The sequence below is a fragment of the Apodemus sylvaticus genome, chromosome 1 (genome assembly GCF_947179515.1).
Source record: "Apodemus sylvaticus chromosome 1, mApoSyl1.1, whole genome shotgun sequence".
NCBI classification, from domain to species: Eukaryota; Metazoa; Chordata; class Mammalia; order Rodentia; family Muridae; genus Apodemus; species Apodemus sylvaticus.
Genome location: NC_067472.1, coordinates 33,297,250 through 33,314,562, shown reverse-complemented (window position 1 = coordinate 33,314,562; position 17,313 = coordinate 33,297,250). Strand labels below are relative to the sequence as shown.

Here is a 17,313-nt window from a genome sequence, read left to right as displayed (position 1 = left end):
CATCACTTCTGCAGAATTTGCTGACTTATAAATTGTTAGAATCACTAGGTTCCATTTCCATAGAGGAGGACAACCAGGACATGAGGAATTGCCAAGAAAGCCAATGAAGTACTGATATCCTTAGTATTTTCTTTGTTTCAGCTGTGCTCTCATACCTAACTAATCAGCAGAGAATGTGACCTCTAGGGGTTCTTGAGTCTCCAAGGCATGCAATTTAGATATTTATAGGATTCACACTTCTTTCACACTGGTATTTCATTGGCTTACATATTTAATTTGGTAACTATGTTAGAATTGCAACTGGAATTAAGGATTCAAGGACAGATATAATAGCCTGTTACAAAAAAATGGAAAGATACAGAAAATGGAATAACTGTCTCAACTATGAGTGTCCATCTGCCTGTGCAGCATTTCCCCAAGAACAGCAAGGGTGTCACTTACGGAGTCTGTGAAGTGGAGTTGGCGAGGAGAGACTTCTGTTAAATGATGGTTGACTAGAAGGAACTCAGGACGAAAGAGATCAATCTTAATGCAAGGGATACTTTGCAGAGCAGAAGCCAGATGAGAAAACAGAGAACCTATGCTATGTTAGTCTCAATCCTATTGACATATAGAACGTAGCAGCCCAAAGCATGCTTCCCTGATGTAAACCTGTTTTCCGTGTCTCCAACAGGAACATGTTCCCTGAGAACCTGGTCCAAGCCTGTTTTCAGCAGGTAACATCAATGGTTTTGGTCTTGAGTTGCTCCTTTGTTCCTATGACCCACTGTGACTTCATTTTCAGCTATGACAGAAGAAATGGAAGTAACCCATCAAAACCAACAGCATGAAGTACATCTGTGAAACAATGGGGTTTCAGATGACTCCTGCCTTTTGGGCTGTAGTGAATACAGGCCATGACTAATATTCATGATGACTCCCTTCTCACCTATATTCTCCCTCAAACAGAAAAAGCAAGAATTAGCCACCATGTTCTATTTCATTTATTTGTATTTTGGAGAGCTGTGTTATATTTGTAAAGAACTTGGACTCCCTGCACACGGGAAGCAGTGGACAGAAGAGTTTTCTATCTCTTTTCCCATCCCTCTCTTGGTGATCATCTATGTCAAACATGGAGGGCAGCCTACCCAGAAACTAGATTCGTTCCTTAACCAGTAGATGCCCGATCCTGGTGCTCTGCAGCAAAGGCATGGGTGTACCAGATGTCTCTTCTCATGACTGTTTACCATTGTCTTCGCTCTACTGAAGATTCCTTTTCTGTTTATCCGGGCTCCTTAAAACAGCTGAGTCGATCACAAACTGCTGTATTCATTTGCACAAATTACACAGACAGAGACCTCTATATCTACCAATTAATTACACAGAGACCTCTATATCTACCAATAAAACTGGCAACTCCATTGCTCTCCACAGCCCCCACCAGAGACAGAACCACCTCTATTTATGAGGTGTCTTTGCAATTCAGCCACAGTAGCCATTTGTAGGGTTCAGTGTTGGCAGAGATTCTGTGTGGGGGACACTTCTTTCTAGTATCATACTATAGTAGCTTTTTCTCAATCCACCATGATTGAAGCCTCACAGAACCAGACAGGGCAGAAGGGAGAGATTCAACAGAACACTCTTCTCTCTCCCCCCCCCTTCCCTTCCCCCTCCCCTTCTCACTCTTCCCCTCCTGCCCCCTCTCTTCCTCTCCCTCTCACCGAACAGTCTGGAGGAACTGTTGATTTGGGCACAACCACCCAGTTACACCTTTCTCAGAACGTATTAGTCATCTAGACTATTTTTATCAAAGCGCTAAGGCTTTCTTTCTAGATTATAAATGATCAGTTTATAAAAACAAAAATGATTGACAGGAATCTCCCTGGCTGTGGAAGCACCTACAGATAAAGCCTGCTTCCTTTCACTCTACTTCTCCATCCGGTTCCCCTACCATGAATGCGTGAGAGTGTTCTGGTATTACTAAATGGCAGGCAGGTGAGGGAGTCCGGGGTTTGGATTTTTATGTCACAGTTTTAGTCTCAGTGCCTTCTGGGAAGGATCCTCAAAAACTAGAAGCAACAGAAGCACCATCAGTAGAACCCTTGGGTGTCAGTTATTGGCTAAAATAACATCCATGTGGTGTAGCCTTGGATGATTGAAAAACATCTTTCTTTTACTTTGTTTTTCTCCCATGTGCAGTACAAAACCAAGCGTGAAGAAGTGAAGCCAGTTGGTGATCCTGGGGGGAACGCGACAGAGGTGTCTGTCACCACGGCCATGACAACAATGTCTGAGGTACCGTCTGCCACCCACACCCCTCCGCTGCATTCATGTGCCAGTCTTCCATTGGTAGGAGAGAAAGATGGTCAGTCTTCATGATGCACAGAATCCACATTTATGGGTTTACCCCTTCTCCAAACATGTCCGCAGCCCTAAAATTAACACTTGTAATCTTTCACAGTCCCTCAGTCCCACAGTGGCATGAAAATGAGTCATCCACAGTACCTCAGTTCCAAACTGAGGTTGAATGAAGCTACAATACATCTTTGCATTTTGGCTTTCATTCAATAAACAGGCATCCATTTTGGTCTATGTTTCATTTTCCTCTTAATTTCTTTTTGTGCATGTTCATGGTGATTTGGCTTTCTATTTTTGTTTATTTTGTTTATTTTGTCCTATGCTGCACTGAGGGTCTCCTTCACTTGCTCTTTATGTATGTGGGTGGGTGGTGAGGGGTACTGGGGATTGAACCCTGGGCCTCCTGTGTGCCAGGCAAGTGCCCTACCCTTGAGCTATTTTCCCATCTCTCTCTCTCTCTCTCTCTCTCTCTCTCTCTCTCTCTCTCTCTCTCTCTTCTCTTTCTGTCTCCCTCTTCCTCCCTCTCCCTCTTTCCCTCCCTTCCCCCTCCCTCCATCCTTCTCTCTCTCTCTCTCTCTCTCTCTCTCTCTCTCTCTCTCTCTCTCTCTCTCAATGCTGAACTCTCATGACTAAAGTTATGGGTCCTCTCATACACTCATTCACTTTGCTCAGTCACCCCTATTATCTTCTCTGTTCTGCCCTCCCTAAGAATTCATCTACACATACATATTTGTATCCGTGTGTGACTCTACCACCAAGACCCACCCCATAGACTTTTCTATCTAGAGTCCACGTATAAGAAAAAAATGCAATATTTATGAGTCTGGATTCATTCTCTCTCTCCCTATCCCTCTCCCTCCCCCCCCCCCTCTCTCTCTCTCTGTGTGTGTGTGTGTGTGTGTGTGCGTGCGCGTGCGCTCAACTCTTGTGGCTGGAGATAGGGGTAAACCTATTATTCTTCAGTTCCAGTTATATCCTTTTTCTCCCTGCAAATGATAGAATTTTACTCATCTTGATGGATGAATCAGACTCCACTGTGTATATACACCACATTATCTCTGTCATTCACCTGTCAGTGGGCACCTAAGCCATACATGCCTTTGCTGTGTGGATAGTGCTGTGATGCACATGAATGTATAGGTGTCTCTGAGCTGTGGGGATGAGCATATACCTGGAGTGGTATTGCTAGATCACATCTGGACCCTGGTTGGTACTTGTTTTCTTAACAACAGTCATGATAACTGAGATTGGATAGAGTCTTGGTGGACTTTTAATTTGTATACCCCTGATGGTGAAGGATATTATACACTTTTTCATATATATTTATTGGCTGTTTGTTGATTTTACTATATAAAATGGACAGGAGCATAGTAACGAAATGCTCTATCATGTTTCTAAGTACAAGAATGCTGTGATGCATGCAGAAAAAAAAAACATGTGTTAAAAAGCTTTATTCAGGCATGCTGTAGTCCTGCTAGCTATGAATTCCATGCTAGTGATTCAACAGGGTATAGAAAACCAGACATCTCTAAATAGAAACAATGCTGTACCCTGATCGTTTGTTATGAAGAATGTGGCAAGGCTTGCGCTCTTCTCCCTGGAGAACTAACACGGTGTTTATGGAACAAGAGTACCAGGGATAAAGAGCATCACAGAGAGAAAACCATGAGCCTTAGCCACTCCATACACTTGGGTACCTTGGGGATTGCCTGGCGTTACAAGGCTATCAGCAGAGTACAGCCCCGCCGGTCCTTGCTGGAACCTCTCTGCTGTATGTGATCCTGAGCCAAGACCACCTTGGGCTTCAGAAGAGCCTCACAGCATGTGCGCTTAGGAGCACGCTGCTTCTCTAAGTGGGGTCCAGTATCACACGGGGTCAAGCGCCACCAAATAATCCCATGAACATTCTGAAACAAACCCATGAATGTTCTGCCGAGTAAGAAACACAGCAGCCAGTCATCACCATTCAGAGGAGATTTCGTCACTAGAGGAGTAGACCATAAAAAGCCACCAGGCTCTGAGAGCTATGGATATTTCACACGGTGAAACTGGAGAATCACATTCGTGGGCCTGAAGTGGCACTTTGTAGTAGACCCACAGTAGATTTCTGAATGGTCTAGAAGGAAATATTTGTTCTGGGCTTGGGGGGGGGGTGGGTAAGTGGGGTGAGAAAGGGAGGAAAGGGAAATGGAGGAAGATAGTAAACAATGAATTTGTGAAGAAGAATATTCAGTCAACTCAGTAATTAAATTAAAGCTGGGTTGGTGGTGCATGCTTGTAATCCTGGCACTCAAGAGGTTAAGGCAAGATCTTGAGTTTGAAGCCACTCTGGGCCACTGAGCCGAGTCCTTGTCTAAATAAATAGGGACCTGGAGAGATGGCTCAGTGGATTAAACGCACTTGCTGCTTTTCAAGAGGATGTGGGTTTGCTTCCCAGCACCTACACTGACTGGGCAGCTCATGACTATCTGTACTCTAGCTCCAGGAGCTCTGATACCCTCTTCTGTCTTCTGTCCTTCATGGGCATCCCCATATACACAACACACACACACACACACACATACACACACACACATACACACACACAAATAATAATAATAATAATAATAATAACAATAACAAATAAATGGGTAGATATAACTTAAATTCAATAGGTCATCATTGGTTCCCAGCTTCTACTGAAAAAAAACAAACCATGGCAATATTTGGGAGAAATTAAGGGTTTGTTTTTTTTCAGTAGCCAAGCTTCTTCTTAGATTTTGCAGCTCGCCTCCCAGATCCACCTTTTCACCTGCTCCTTATTCCTGTCTTTTGATACGGTTCCACAGCGTGTTCTGAGCGCCCTCCATATTGGGATTGCTGCTGCACACTGGAAATAGAATAATAGAAGACAGCAATGACAGCTGTCCTCAGGCAGGGAGTGTTGAATGTCGTCATCAGAGAGACCATGGTGCTTTGGAAGCGTTTGGGGCTCATTAAGGATAAGGAAGACTCATTGAAGCAGGTTATAGAGGCCCCGCACATCACATCCTGTGCCCCTGGCATGTCTCTCTCGAGCATGCTTTGTCACAGACTGTCATGTCCTAGAATCTATGCAACACTTATAACTCATAGTGTGGCTGAGTTAATCACCTATAATCTCGGTATTGGCTCAGGTTTCCCCTAGCTGGTCCTGTCTCTCCAGCTACATTTTAAGACCTTACAACCATAGCCTGTGCAGTTAGAACATTCTAGAAATGACGGGTACCCCGGTGGCTCATCAGAGTGATTCTTTATAGACCCGGCCTATCCTACACAGATTTTGTTAGCCCTTAGTAAATCTCATGCTATTTTTTGCTCAGAATGAAGTGATGAAATGACTCATTCTATCAGACGTCTGGCTAGTTTTCATCTCCTTAAAATCCTGTTGGTCACATCAGACCCAAGGCAGCAATGAATGTCCCCCGGCTTCCTTATCAGGAAGGAACAGATGGTATAAAGTCCTCTGAATTCATGCTGGTAAACACCGTGTGGTTCTAGCATTATTAATTTCTATCTTCTTAAAAAAGAAGCCTACAAATAAATGTAGCTAGTGGTTAAACCTGAAAAATGCCCCGATTATAAAATTCATAAAAATGTGTGATACCACAGAAGACATGTTCACAGATGGCCTTGTTAAGGAGACAAAGTCCCATAAGCCTCAGTGGTGGGGACAAAGCGTTTCACATGTGCAGACTTCCTTCACTGTTGCCTTACTTCTTAGGTCTCTTCTTAGAACTCTGCTTCCCATCATGCTTCAGTGCATTTCCTTGGGTTTGATCCACAGAACAAGACAAAGGAATACAAGATCGTGGGCCTGTACTCAGACGGCATCAATGTCCTGGGCTTGATTATCTTCTGCCTCGTCTTTGGACTAGTCATTGGAAAAATGGGAGAAAAGGGACAGATTCTGGTGGATTTCTTCAATGCATTGAGTGACGCCACCATGAAGATCGTTCAGATCATCATGTGGTGAGCAGTGCTGACTACCGCCATATTGTTTCCCCTGATAACGCCTTCTCGGAACTGGGAAGAGAAGGTTTATGCGCCAAACGAATCCTTCCTAGAGAAGGCAAACGCTTAAAATCAAGATTGGGAGTATTACCTGACTTCACAACCTCCTCAGGAATTAGTCTAGATCTAAAAGTCTGTCAGCCATTGCTGTCTCTTGCCTCAGAGGCCTGGAGAGCAACCTGCAGTTACCCAGCCTTCCTGTCAGTAGGGATTTCAGAAAGTTCCTGGAGTATCTGAACACTAAGTGCTTCTTCTTAGGTCTTACGCAGAAACGAAATTCAAACTATCACAAGTGTCCTAGCCTAGGTGTGATCGCATCTGAATGAGAAAACTGCCTTGTAGCATCCAGAGCCTCTGGACCTCTGCTGCCCCTGGCTCCTGTGGAATCGGCTGAACACTTTACAATCTAAACAGTAGAAATTGACAGGAAAATATCCTGTGGTGATGGCCAAGGAAGTCATGTAATTTCACTAAATGTTATCTGTAAGATAATAAAACCTAGCCCAGGGCTAGGAGAAGAGCATTCAGTGAAATGATGCATGTAAAATACTTCCCCGGTGTAGGGCATAGCTAAATAGAGCTCCGCCAATGGAGAGGGGAAGGGGGGGGTGGCCACACACAGTGCGGTTATGCTTGCCTCTTCCATGACACATGAGAAACAAGATGATCATGGCTGGAAAGATTTTACTCATGTGAGTGAAGCTATAGAACATCCAGTGGGGTGTGTGTGTACTTTATCTGCACTGTATGTGTGTTTCTGCTGCACACATTCTTACTGGCACCCCTTAATTTTGGGGGATGCTGGACTCAAAGCTGAGCCCCCGGCTTCCTGCTTATAGCCCGTGGTTCTCCCAGGGGCGAGCACGTGAACACTGAGCATGCGCATACTGGCAGCAGGTGCACACTGAGCATGCGCACACTGGCTGGTTCCCTCCCTGGCGACCTGAGAAAACCTCTGACATCTGATTAGAACCTTTCTTGTGCTTGCTTTCTAGCTACATGCCGATTGGTATTTTGTTCCTAATTGCTGGGAAGATCATAGAAGTTGAAGACTGGGAAATATTCCGCAAGTTGGGCCTTTACATGGCCACTGTCCTGAGCGGGTATGTCTGACTCAAGAGAAGAAACAGAACTCCCTGCAGATACATTGGGGTTACTGGAGAAAGGCCAGGGTGCACCCGGTTAGATGTATCTTTTCTTCCATTGAGGAACGCGGGGCATCAAGGCTGTCCTTTAACAGCTGTACCGTAGGTGGATCATGCTGTGCTAATTGCCAGCCCCTGGCAGAACAGCTTGGACCAGACTTTGCCACTCACTTCATTGGTTGTTTAAATCAAGAGGAAAGGCTCATTTGTAGGCTGTTGGAGTTATATCCTGTCCCTTTCTTCCTTAAGAATATAAACGAGTCAAGCAGGCAAGAATACCTCCCACCTATCCCAAGGCTGAAGGAAATTAAGAAGGACCTAAATAAGTTTGATCTCACACAAGCAGGAGTAGGAGGGCAGGGCTTGGTTCTGAGGTTCTTGCTGAGCTGGTAGTTACTGCTGTGTCTTGTGTCAGGAGGGTGTCCAGATGCTAGGGAAATAATCAGAATGTTTATAAGTGTCTGAGACCTTTCAGAAACCATAAAACAAACAGGAGAGGTGCCAGGGTTGAATCTCTTGCATGTTTCTTACAGCCAAGCTGTTGGCTCCTTAAGAAGAGATGTTATAGGTTCTGAATGGTGCCTCCAAACACCCAGGCAAGGCGAGGATGGTTCTATCTGCTGAGAAATATGGAGCAAGGGGACGAGTAGACGACACTGATTTTCTTCCCACAGGCCAATGGCCCACCTTGAGCCATCAGCTCCCCCCTCAGAACCTCATCACACCAAGGAGTTCCCACAGCACAGCATTCATTGTTAACCTGGTGTGCCGGGAAAACACAGCTTTCCATCCATGCAGAAGCAGTGTGGTCCAACAGTGTGTGGGTCAGAGGTGACCACAGTGATGAGAGAGGCCGGGCTTCTACTTTCTGTCAGCCCTGTACTGGAGCTGCTGCAGAGCCAGGCCATACCCGGGGTGGGGTGGGTAGTGATGTGGCTGTCTGGGATAATCAGCCATTTTTAATGGGGTTCTGTTGAGTTCTTGTCTCTTGTTCTATTTATGTTTCTAACAGAAAACTAAACATCGTAGCGAAGATCTCATGATTCTTTGCACTAAGAGGACTTTCTCCTCATACTCTCAAGATTCCTCTTTGTAAAGACTCACTGTTCATTGTCTAACTGAACGGTCAGCTTGACACTAACGTGTATACATCTGCTAGTGAGTCTCATGTAGTCAGCCCCATTTAGGGTAATTCATTAAGTGAAGCACTCTGGGAGGACAGGAATAATAAAGAAGTTGGGGCCAGTCCTAAGTGCAAGTTTCTCCTTGTTGCAACTCTGACCTCCCTCTTAGGTAGAGACGCCATTCCAGAGCATGGTCCAGAGGACAGGGTAGTGTGGCCTGTGGGGAAAGCTATAATGAGGTATCATGGTTGGAGGCAAAGATGACCTTGACAGGAGACTCAGCTCAGCTAGGGAAGGTATGGGACATTTCTCTGAGGTTTGAGAGAGGACTGAAACTTCTATAGAAGGTGGCAGAGATGATCATTGCACACAGTGCAGGAATGAATTACAGGGCAGATGATGTAATGCTCAGGAAATCTAAATTTATCTCCTGAATTTGCTAATAACTTTGACAAGGTGTTTCCTCTGCTCAGCAAGCCTTGACATCCCCATCTGTGGAATGGGGACATCTGCTCGCTGTCAGACACCCGTGTCTCATTGGGTCTTTGTGAAAGTTTAAAGATGTCATGATTTTTAAAGCTGACTGAAAAGCAGGTTCAGTGTGAGGATGTGGTATTGAAGCTTTCTCCCTCTTGTCTGCAGACTTGCAATCCACTCCCTTGTAGTTCTGCCACTGATCTATTTCATAGTCGTGCGGAAGAACCCTTTCCGCTTTGCCCTGGGCATGGCGCAGGCTCTCCTGACAGCTCTCATGATCTCATCCAGGTAACTAGGAGGAGGAGTGTCTGGAAGAAGGCACCAGACAGTGCCCTGCCAGCTTTTGTCACTTGCTGAACAACTGCAACTTCTGGTTTTGATAGGCACCTTTGAGAGATGGTGCCTATGCTCTCTGTCCGTCAGTCTTCTTGAATGTACTTGTCTACTATTCTGAGTACTACTTACACTCTTGCTGTGGCCTGACACCCAGGAAAGATTCTGATGGGGGGCAGTGGTAGGCACAGCACCTCCTGGTTTTGGTCTGGCCCAAAGTACGGGCATATGGGCTGGGGAGCGCCCAGGTTCAATTCCCAGCACCCACATAGTGACTCATAATTGTCTATATAACTCCAGTTCCTGGAAATGCAACACCCTCTTTGGGCCTCTGAGGGCACCAAGCATAAGGCTATACATTCATGCAAAACACAAATACCATACACATAAAATAAAATTAGAATAAATTATTTTCTTAATTACCAGCATGCTTTCGGGCCCCTTTTCTACCTTTTGTGAAATGGGGATCTTTGGGGGTGAGAACTGAGGCCTGGTATTCTTAGACCTAAAATCTTCTCTCTTGATCCCACAGTTCAGCAACCCTGCCTGTTACATTCCGATGTGCGGAAGAAAAGAACCAAGTGGACAAGAGGATCACGAGATTCGTGCTGCCTGTTGGTGCCACCATCAACATGGACGGCACTGCACTTTATGAAGCGGTAGCAGCTGTGTTTATTGCGCAACTGAATGGCTTGGATCTGAGCATTGGGCAGATTGTCACGATCAGGTGAGGTACAATGTCGCTGTCATTGCATCAGTGCTTGGACTGCCTCGAGTAAACACGATCTGTGGAGAGAAACCGAGAAGCACCCAGAGATGGAACGTTCTGTTGGTTTATAAGTCCCTGCCCAAGGTGTGGGATTGAGTCATGGTACACGCAAGTCCTGTTTTAGGAAATGGATAGCTGAAGCACCTCTGCTCAGTTCACTGTGGCCAACAGGTGCTAGACACAGTTTACACATCAAAGACTCAAAGTTGAGTCTAGCACCAGTCCTTGCTCTAATGGGAGTTCCTGGTGGACAAGGGTTAGATACCCAAATAAATGCTGGATTTGTGATAGGACTCTCACAGAAGATTGATTGGGGGGCATGGTGGCCCCAATGAGGGAAGGATCAAACATACCTGGGAAGAGGAAGGAAGGATTCCTAGAGGAGGGAAAAGTATAGGTAAATCTTAGATGAATAGGAATAGCTAGAAAAGACAAAAGCTAAGTGCTCAGAACAGCAGAAATATCTCAGGACCTAGCAAGAGTCCAGATTATCATATCATGAGCAATTTGCATTTTAAAGATAATTAGCAGGTTGGTGGGAGGCTTGGATGGGAGCAGGGACCACAAACTAGAAGATCAGGAAGTCATCAAATAGCCTATATCAAGATGTACACTGAGCATACCTCAGAGTTAGTGAATCAAAGAGCCATTGTCTGGATTTAAGAGAATGCTTATAAAGTCCTGGTGCCTACACAGTGAGTCCCCAGTAAATTTGAGGAAGAGTTTGTAGAGAAGAGGGAACTGAGAAACCTCAGAAGATCCTATTATAAGTAGATGAGTGTGGAAAGGAGAGGAGTGGGGAGAAAACAGGAGGGAGGAAACAAGGGGCTTCGAGGAAACCTGGGGACAAGGGGTTTGTTTTCAAAGATTAAAATGGTCCAGTGTCTGATGCCAAAAATAACTCAAGTTAAATGAAATTGATTAAGGAGATGGGAGAAATGACATTGATGGTAAGTTCCATTGGAGTCGTGTCCTAGGACAGCATTAGCAGCCAGGAGCCCCGTGTGGCCAATGGCTGGCTGAGCTGGATAGCATGGATGTAGAACAGACCCTTGACTACAGACAGCTCTGCTGGAACGCACTGTGTGCCAGACCAGGATTCCTGCTGATCTCAGGACATAGTTCAGGCTCAAGTATCAGTTTCAGGTGAACCTGGGCGAGCTTCATTTATGTTTCACATACACTTTATGCATAGTCTCCGTGATTTTATGAAGTATTGGTAGCTTGTTTAGATTTTAACTATGATCTGTCAGGTAAGATCAGCTGTGGGATTTTCCATCCATAGTGTCACATTAGTCTTTCTTAGCTTTTGGAGAACTTAGGATGTTAGACTTCCAGATAAGCTATTGATGTCATTCTGGTCAGGTTAACTAGGGCTGCAGGAACAGAGTCCTCCTCTGGGCTGATGACAGAGTAAAAAGAAAAAGCAAGATTGCAGCACTCAGCCAGGTTTATTGAAAGCACACAAAAATACACAAAGAGACACAAAGACACAAAGTCCTCCAGTAGTAAAGAGACTCCAGGATCCAGAAAATCTTAGTTTTCTTGGCAGAGCCAAACTTTCATATGTTGGAGGGTGGGACAAGTTCTCTTTTTCCCTCAGAATTGATTGGTTTGGTCTGTTGCAACAGATTGGGTAACTTAGAAAATTGATTAGTTCCCACCATTAGAGTCTCCTCTCTATTTAATAATCAACACCGGGCAGTTTCCTCTGGTAGGGAAAACATCAAGGCTTTACCTGGGAGAGGGAGAAGGAAGTCAACCATCTTAAATGTTTATGGTTAAGTAGAGCATCTTTCCCCTGTCTGCTCACTTAGCAGAGAGCTGTCAGACTCCTGGTCCCTCAGTATTCTCAGACAGTGTTGTTCTGGTGGTGGCTGCTGTACTTAGAGCAGTGTGTGCATTGATCCTGGCTGAACAACAGAAGTGGCGTGTTCTGAGTTTGCTGCACAGATACTATCCTGACCTTTCAGGGATTTTTCTACACAAAAGCTGTCCAGACATCTAACCCGGCAAATGCAGGCAAGGAGTTGAGATGCGGAGAAGCACCTTGCAGAAGTAATAAATTGCCAGAACCAGGAATGTAAGCCAGATGTGTCTGACTCCAGCGCCTGTGTTCACGTTACCTCACAGCCCACCCTCCAGCCCTGCTGAGCCTGGGTGCAGGGCAGACTTTTGTCTCTCTGAAGCTGAAGGCTTAGCTGTGCCAAGGCAAGATGTGTTTAAACAATGAATAGGTTTTCATCTATTTCCCCTTATCTGAAGACAGAATGTTCTGAACGTCACACCAAAGCCAGTCAAATGACAGAAGCTTCGTGAACTAGTCCAAGGCTCAAGAGCATTGTCTTTTCTGACTGAATGAGTTCTGAAGCCCAGCCTCGAGCTTGTTAGGACATGGTTAACCATATAACCACATATCGAGGCTTCCAAGGGGGTCAGTGAGCCTGGGCACAAATCCCTTCTGACCAAACAAAACAAAACAAAACAAAAACAAAAAACTTGATACATATTTTTTTCAACCATTGAAATAAAGTTGGATTTTTTTTTTTTCAAAAAGGACTTAGGAAGGACAGCTCCAGGATTATGTAAGCCGGAGGAAGCTTTTAGAAATGTTAGTACAACCCCAGAACTAAGTCACTGTAAACTGGCAGCCATAGCCACTACAGGAGCACATAGTAGGCAAAGCGGCTGGCCGGCTGTTGCCCCTTGAGCAGCCTCTAGGACAGCACTAGGCAGAATGGGCAGCAGAGCCTGTGTGAGAGTCCAGAGGCCTTTGGGACCCACAGGAATAAGCACCTGTGGCAGATCTGGGCTTCATCTAGTTTCCATCAGCAGTTTCTGCACCTTTGCCTTTCAGCCTGCCCGCATCTGGAAATGGTACTTTCCCCTGAGGGTGAGGCCTCAGCTCCAGAAAACACTGTGGGTATCCTTGCCTGCTCTTCCCTTTCAGTGGGTCAGAAATCAGGGCACGATGAGCCTTGATTTCTCCAGAATGGCCCAATTAAAATAAACATACTGCTGGTATGAAACTGGATAGTGCCAGGAGAAATGTCCCTGTACCCTATCCTGTGAGCTCAGGGGGATCTTGTCAAAGACATGGTAATGAAGTTCGCCTGGCGACCTACCCAAGATTCCAAATTGTTCTTTTTATACAAAGGACATCTGCTGGCCTGAAGGAACAGTCAGGAATGCTTGTAACTTGAACAGTGTCACAATTTTTCCATTCAGTGCCTCAAACAGATGTTCTTAGAGAAGACAAGAGTCTCGTGGTCAGGCATTTTGTAAAGCCTGCATAACCGTTGCTTTATCCCTCTGCCTTCACCTCCCTGCCCATCTACTCCACCTTCCTTCTGTTCACCTTCCCGAGACAACTGAAATCCCCGGCCCATGCTAGGTGTCCTGTCCATGACTGAGCAGCTGAGACTGGAGGAGGAAGGAAGGAGGGAGGGAGCTGCCACTTAGGAAGGCACTGGATGGGCAGATAAAGACTTGTATGAAAAAGCTTGTAAATTCCTGCTCTCCCTTTGAGTGACTGCCTCAGTTTTGTGGATTGTTGCTGTTCTGAACTTCCTAGCTTTAGAGTGATCTGCCACACGCTCTCCTCCCACTGGGACATCCTGCTCCTCTTAAGCCCCTGCAGTTCCTGTGTGTGTGTGTGTGTGTGTGTGAGAGAGAGAGAGAGAGAGAGAGAGAGAGAGAGAGAGAGAACGAGTTATTTAACAAATGGGCTGACTGTCCGGTTTGGGAACATAACAGTAACAGCCGTGGAGCCTGTGGCAGATCTGAGGCTTTGATGGGAGGGAGAAATGGATGTCTAACCCTTTCCTGTCATTGTGTTTTGGCCACAGCATTACAGCCACCGCTGCTAGCATTGGGGCTGCTGGTGTGCCCCAGGCTGGCCTGGTGACCATGGTGATTGTGCTGAGTGCTGTGGGGTTGCCTGCTGAGGATGTCACCCTGATCATTGCCGTCGACTGGCTCCTGTGAGTTGGGACAAATCCCCCTGCCTTGGTTGGCTGGGCGGGCAGCTTCCTATCCATGCAGACTCTCTGGTGTGCTGTGCCTTCCTCCTCACATTGCCTAATGAGCCGTCTGTTACCGCTGTCATTTCCCTCTGGCAAAGATGCCTGGTAACATGCTTAAAATTAACTCTTCACAACTTCAGCAGGGGTTTTCCAAAGCCAGTGAGCTCCTTCAGTTCCTGGTATACTTGGTGACACTTAAGAGCTGGGTTGGGGGACAGGATTAAACATGAGACAGCGCAGTAAAGGGGCAGGGTAAGCCTATCCCCACATGTTCCAGTCCTGAGTTAGCTTCATTAGCAGGACGGCATGCTGCAAGATCGGTGCATCTTTCCAAACATCTTTGGCATCCTCTGGGCTGGTGACAAGGGCAAAGGTTTTAGCATGTGCCTGTGTTTAAATCCTCATCTGGTATCTTAGGAAGTTTAGGATCTTAACGATGTCCCATAACTTCTCTGAGGCTCAACTGCATTATTTATGTGATGGAAAAAAAATTATTCCAACCTCAGTATCTTGTTAGGGACCAAATGGGCTCACATGAGCCAAGTGTCGAAGTGTGGCTGGCAGTTCATGCTCAACAGAAGGCAAGTTCTATTGTTATGATGGCAATGAGCCAATCTAACCACTCAGCCCCAGACAGTTCTCTCCTGTCTTACACACACACACACACACACACACACACACACACCATACACAGGACATCTGTGAGAGAAGATGCCTCCTTGACACCCAAAATTGAAAGTGGAGCCACCTGTTGTCTGGCTTCCTCTTTGATACATCTATACATCTACCTTCTAGTTCCAAGGTCTGGCTCTGCCCTTGGCCATCAGAGTAAGTGTGACTCCATACTGAACCTCAGTTCCTATTAGAGAGGCACCAGGGTTGAATAATTCATAAGCAGCAGCTAAGATTGGAGAAAGGGGCGTGGTCATGCTGTGGAGGTTTCCAGGCTTGTACCTGGCATGGAAGCCGTGACCGCTGCTTGGCCATTTCAAGTAAAAGAAGAAACCAGGCTGACTTGAACCCTGATCTTTCCTAGAAGCAGTTACTTTTGCTTCCATGATAAATGAAGGTCCAAACTATAGGATGCAAAGATGCTGGGCCAGGGCAGTCCCTGGCAGAAGGCATGCGCATTGGCATGTGCAGTTGGCTTCCCAAGTATCAACTCCACAAGTGTGCCCATGTTCTTAGTTCTTTCACCCAATCTCAGCATCAAGATGGACACACCCTCCATAGGCCTTCACTATGCGTCTTCCTGCCATTGGCCTCTTCTCTAGCCTGCCTGGAATTAAGACATACTGAGGGTGAATCAAGGAAGAATCCATTTCCAGGCTGGCCTGTATTTTTGGGGACCTCACCATTCTTCCATGTCCATGCCAGGTTGTCCATGGAGTGACTTTATTTGGTAAAGATATGAATATATCAGGGACACGCCTGAAGCCCACATACTTAGCACCATCCAAACCCCAACCAAATCCTGAGATTCTCCCACCTTAGTCAAAACAGAGCTCATAATATCATGGGCATTACACCTGGGAAACCCACAAAACAGAAGTCAGAGCTCGAAACCTTGCTGAGTTCTGAGTCATCTTTAGTGCCCTCTGTGTACATCTGGAGACGCCATTCTTATTTGGGAAGAAAGGAGGGAATTTCATGAGAGTGAGATACCATTGCTACTTACTGGGAGCATGGACCAAACGGGGCTCATTTTCTTATTCATCCCTTTAGAAACCACCTTCTGCTCCGGGCCAGTGAAGCATCTGCTGAGCCAGCAGACAGCATTCTGCATTGACTTAGATCTTAACAGAACACATCAGAACCTTTCCTTTCTCTACGACATAGAAGGAAAAGCAAATCTGAGCCCATTCTGACTCTCCTGTCTCTTTCCCAGGGACCGGTTCAGGACCATGGTGAACGTTCTGGGTGATGCATTTGGGACCGGCGTCGTAGAGAAGCTCTCAAAGAAGGAGCTTGAACAGATGGATGTTTCATCTGAAGTCAACATTGTGAACCCCTTTGCCTTGGAACCCACAGTCCTTGATAACGAAGACTCAGATACCAAGAAGTCTTATGTCAATGGGGGCTTTGCAGTAGACAAATCTGATACCATCTCGTTCACTCAGACCTCACAGTTCTAGATGCCTGGCCTCAGATGCCTGGGATTGTGAAGGACATCTCCATCTCTTAGCAAACTCCAACATTAAGGAACAAGAAGGACACTAGGAGTCAACTGTACATTTAGTTTGATAAACAGACCTCCAGATTATTTTCTATATTTGGCTTTACAGCCGTTGTTCTCTGGGTTTGGGGGTTTGGGGTGGGATGAACTGGAAGGAAATTAAGGAAGTTGTGTTATCTGGATTTTCTAATTCTATAAAACAGAATTTGGAAGTATATGAGTAGTAACTATTAGGATCAGGTCATGGATATGGAAGAGAAACTGCTTTCTCATGCATAGACCAGCATTTGAGGTTTTTAAACAATATTATTGGCTACAAATTTTTACTCAGGCTTTCTATTGGCGGGACTTCCTTTGCCGTCTTACTTTTTATAGATTATAATGCATCTCAAAAGCCCCCTCTTCCAGTTAACGTGCCAAATTGTCCATTTTGACCTCATCTCCAACCACTCTCAAACTACTCTGGAAAAGAAAAAAGCAAAAAGGATCAGCCTAGTTCTGCAATGACAGTTTAAAGATAGTTGTGGGATTAAGGGAAGGGAAAGGGTTTTCTATTCAATGTACTGTATTGGGACGCTGGTAGCTGCTTAGCCAGTGTTCGGTATAGAACTATATGTATATGTGTGTATATTTATTATTTTCATGTAATTTGCAAGACAGAGATCAGTAATGAACTATCAGTGTGAAATAAGCAGCTTCCCTTGTACTTGAATCAAAACTATAGCCGCAGCCTGGGCGAGCTTTGGAGCTCCCCAGCACACTATCGGGCCCTCTGGGGTAAGAAGTCAAGTTGCTGGGTTACTGTGAATCAAGCCCTAAAGCAGAAACATTTTGTGGTGAAGCTCTAAGATGACGCAGCCGTTCATTTACAACATCTAGGGTCAAGCTCCCTGGA

General features: G+C 45.6%; 1 protein-coding gene across 1 annotated transcript in view; it reads left to right on the top strand.

The window, feature by feature from the left end:
* Positions 1–16,481, top strand: part of Slc1a1 (solute carrier family 1 member 1) — a 77,242-nt gene extending 60,761 nt beyond the window's left edge. The window contains exons 5-12 of the mRNA XM_052172716.1: positions 674–716; positions 2,179–2,274; positions 6,143–6,327; positions 7,365–7,472; positions 9,281–9,403; positions 9,981–10,175; positions 14,066–14,200; positions 16,131–16,481. Coding sequence (XP_052028676.1) covers positions 674–716; positions 2,179–2,274; positions 6,143–6,327; positions 7,365–7,472; positions 9,281–9,403; positions 9,981–10,175; positions 14,066–14,200; positions 16,131–16,377 — 1,132 coding nt within the window. The 3' untranslated portion in view covers positions 16,378–16,481. The remainder of the gene's footprint in view (positions 1–673; positions 717–2,178; positions 2,275–6,142; positions 6,328–7,364; positions 7,473–9,280; positions 9,404–9,980; positions 10,176–14,065; positions 14,201–16,130) is intronic.
* The last annotated feature ends 832 nt before the right edge of the window (positions 16,482–17,313 follow it).